We start from the raw sequence: 2,308 nt of genomic DNA, 5'->3' as shown, positions 1-2,308 counted from the left end.
ACGACCGACCGACTGACCCAGCGAGCAGACGGCAGCGCGACCACTAGAAAATTCCGACCTGTCGTCCTCGGTTGAACCAGCAAACCTTGCTGATTTACCAAGTCACTCGCTCGCTCACCCACGGCTCACGAGCCACGCCCCGCTCCTGCCGCAGGAACCTGGGATGAGATAGATGGAGTGATAACACCGCTAGAACCTGAATGTAACAGCACGGCCGTCGTGGATTGGATTGCAGTTCAAACCAACCGGTGATTTTTTTTTCTTTCTTCTAGAGATCACACAATCTTTCTATCGTATCCACCAGAAGAAACCAAGTCCAGAACACGCTCACTCCAACAGCACAGCTCGCTGTTTCACCACACGCGAATTTGGCTCGCTTCCTTGATCCAGGAAGCAACCCAAAATGGTACTAGAAACTAATAAAAGTGAAAAAAGGAAGAAGAAGAAGAAGAAGAAGAACAGTGGGGAGAATGAATTTACAGGGAGGCTTGGCTCCGCCACGGACCATGGTCGTCATCTCGCTTGAGGTTGAGGGAAATGTACACTCGCTCGCGGACGCAAACTCGCTGCTGGCTCGGCTATTTACACGGGCGGGCAGGCAGGCACGCCGGCCGGCTGCCCAGCCCAGCTCGTCTCGCTCTCGCCACGGGGAAAGGGGAAAACGCACGCACGCACGCCACCTGGCATGCATGGCCAAGGTGGAATTGGTAGCCGAACGGTATCATCACTCCGCCGCAACGATCGCCGCCGGCCTGGTTGCGCGCAGGCTCGCGCTCCGCGGTTGCCGTAGCATCTCGACCAGCGCCTCAGCCTACGGAATCGCAAAACAAATTAGTACTCCGTACATCGGAAGCTGTAAATTCTGTTTGTGATTGTAATGGCCGAAACGATTGTGCTTCGAACGATTGGTACCTTGGTTTTGAGCTTGGGGCGCGCGGAGGAGGACTGGGAGAGGGCGACGAGGGGAGGGATGGCGCCCTCGCGGGCGACCATGGTGCGGTACGCCGCGTTGTCGTCGCAGATCTGGAGGAGGGAGAGCGTGGCGATCTCCTTCTGCCGCGAGGTGCCGACCTCCACCATCTCCACCAGCACGGGGATGCCGCCCTCCTCCACGGTGGCGGAGCGGCCCTCGGCGAAGCCCACCAGGGAGTGGAGCACGTAGGCGGCCTTGTCCACCATGCCGGACTCCGGGTCCGACATGAGGTCCAGCAGCGGGCGCACGGCGCCGGCCTCGACTGCGCGCAGGCGGTTCTCGCGCGCGCCGCTGCAGAGCGCGTAGAGCGCCGTGGCGGCGTCCTTCTTCCCGCGCGCGCCGCCGGTCTCGAGCAGGGACACCAGCAGCGGGACGGCGCCCGCGCGGCCGACGGCGGCCGCCGCGGCGCCGTCGAGCTGGGAGAGGCGGAGCAGCGCGCACGCGGCGTTCTCCCTGGCCGCGGGCGACGCGGCCGACTTGAGCGCGCGCACCAGCGGCCGTATCGCGCCGGCCTCGACCATGAGGGCCTTGTTCTCGTCGCAGATGGAGAGGTTGAGCAGCGCCGTCACCCCGTGCTCCTGCAGCAGCGGGTCGGCGTGCGACAGCAGGGCCACGAGCGGCCGCACCGCCCCGGACGCCGCGATGCGGATGCGGTTGTCCGGGTTGTGCTTGGCGAGCAGGCGCAGCTCCATGGCGGCGCGGCGGAGCGAGTCGACCGAGGCCGAGGGCGACTCGAGCTCGGCGACGAGCGAGGAGATGGAGCCGTCGGAGGCCTCGGCCGCGCAGGAGAGCAGCAGGCGGTGGATGCCCGCGGCGGCGGCGGGCGTGAAGGAGAGGTCGTCGCTGCCGCACTCGCTGAAGGGCTCGGAGCAGGAGGAGTCGCCGCTGTCGCTGTAGCAGCTCCGCCGCCGCGGGGACACGGAGGCGTCCGAGTCCATCCCCTCCGCCGTGCTCTACCGGACGCAAATGCCGCGGCGGGCAGAGAACCTCGGAGGCGAGGGAGAGAGAGCTGGGCTGGGGGATGGAAGGGAGGAGGAAGAATTGGGTGCGTTGCGTTCTCGGGGAGGAGACGAGCGGATGAAATAAGCGAGGGGGGATCGGGTGGGCTGCTTAAATTAATCGCGCTAATTATTATATTTAAGATAATCAGCCAATGGCCCTTCCGTCACTACTTTTCTGCCGCTTCTTTGGCTGGTACGAGCACCGCCACCGTCGGATCGGGAATCAGACGGCCCCGCTACACCACCCACCGTCGGAAAGGTACGTGGCGGATGCCGCGAGCGCCCGGCCGTCCGATGGGCATCCGGCGGGGGACGCGGGCCGCATCTCGTTAGG

The 2,308-nt window shown here is 64.4% G+C and overlaps 1 protein-coding gene across 1 annotated transcript; it reads right to left on the bottom strand.

The window, feature by feature from the left end:
* Positions 1–229: 229 nt before the first annotated feature.
* LOC125536497 (U-box domain-containing protein 4-like) lies at positions 230–2,059 on the bottom strand. Its single transcript, XM_048699724.1, has 2 exons — positions 913–2,059; positions 230–811 (listed from the first exon to the last, which is right to left on the bottom strand). The coding sequence occupies exons 1-2, from the start codon at positions 1,909–1,911 to the stop codon at positions 725–727; spliced, it is 1,086 nt and encodes a 361-aa protein (XP_048555681.1). The 5' UTR covers positions 1,912–2,059; the 3' UTR covers positions 230–724.
* Between the last annotated feature and the right edge of the window lie 249 nt (positions 2,060–2,308).

This window comes from Triticum urartu, chromosome 2, assembly GCF_003073215.2.
Source record: "Triticum urartu cultivar G1812 chromosome 2, Tu2.1, whole genome shotgun sequence".
NCBI classification, from domain to species: Eukaryota; Viridiplantae; Streptophyta; class Magnoliopsida; order Poales; family Poaceae; genus Triticum; species Triticum urartu.
Note: the sequence above shows the minus strand (reverse complement) of the source record. Positions and strands in the feature narration are given on the sequence as shown.

Coding starts and splice junctions, on each gene's coding strand:
- LOC125536497 (XM_048699724.1), bottom strand. CDS start 1,911: ATGGACTCGGACGCCTCCGTGTCCCCGCGGCGGCGGAGCTGCTACAGC. Junction 812..912: donor GCCCCAAGCTCAAAACCAAG/GTACCAATCGTT, acceptor GCGATTCCGTAG/GCTGAGGCGCTGGTCGAGAT.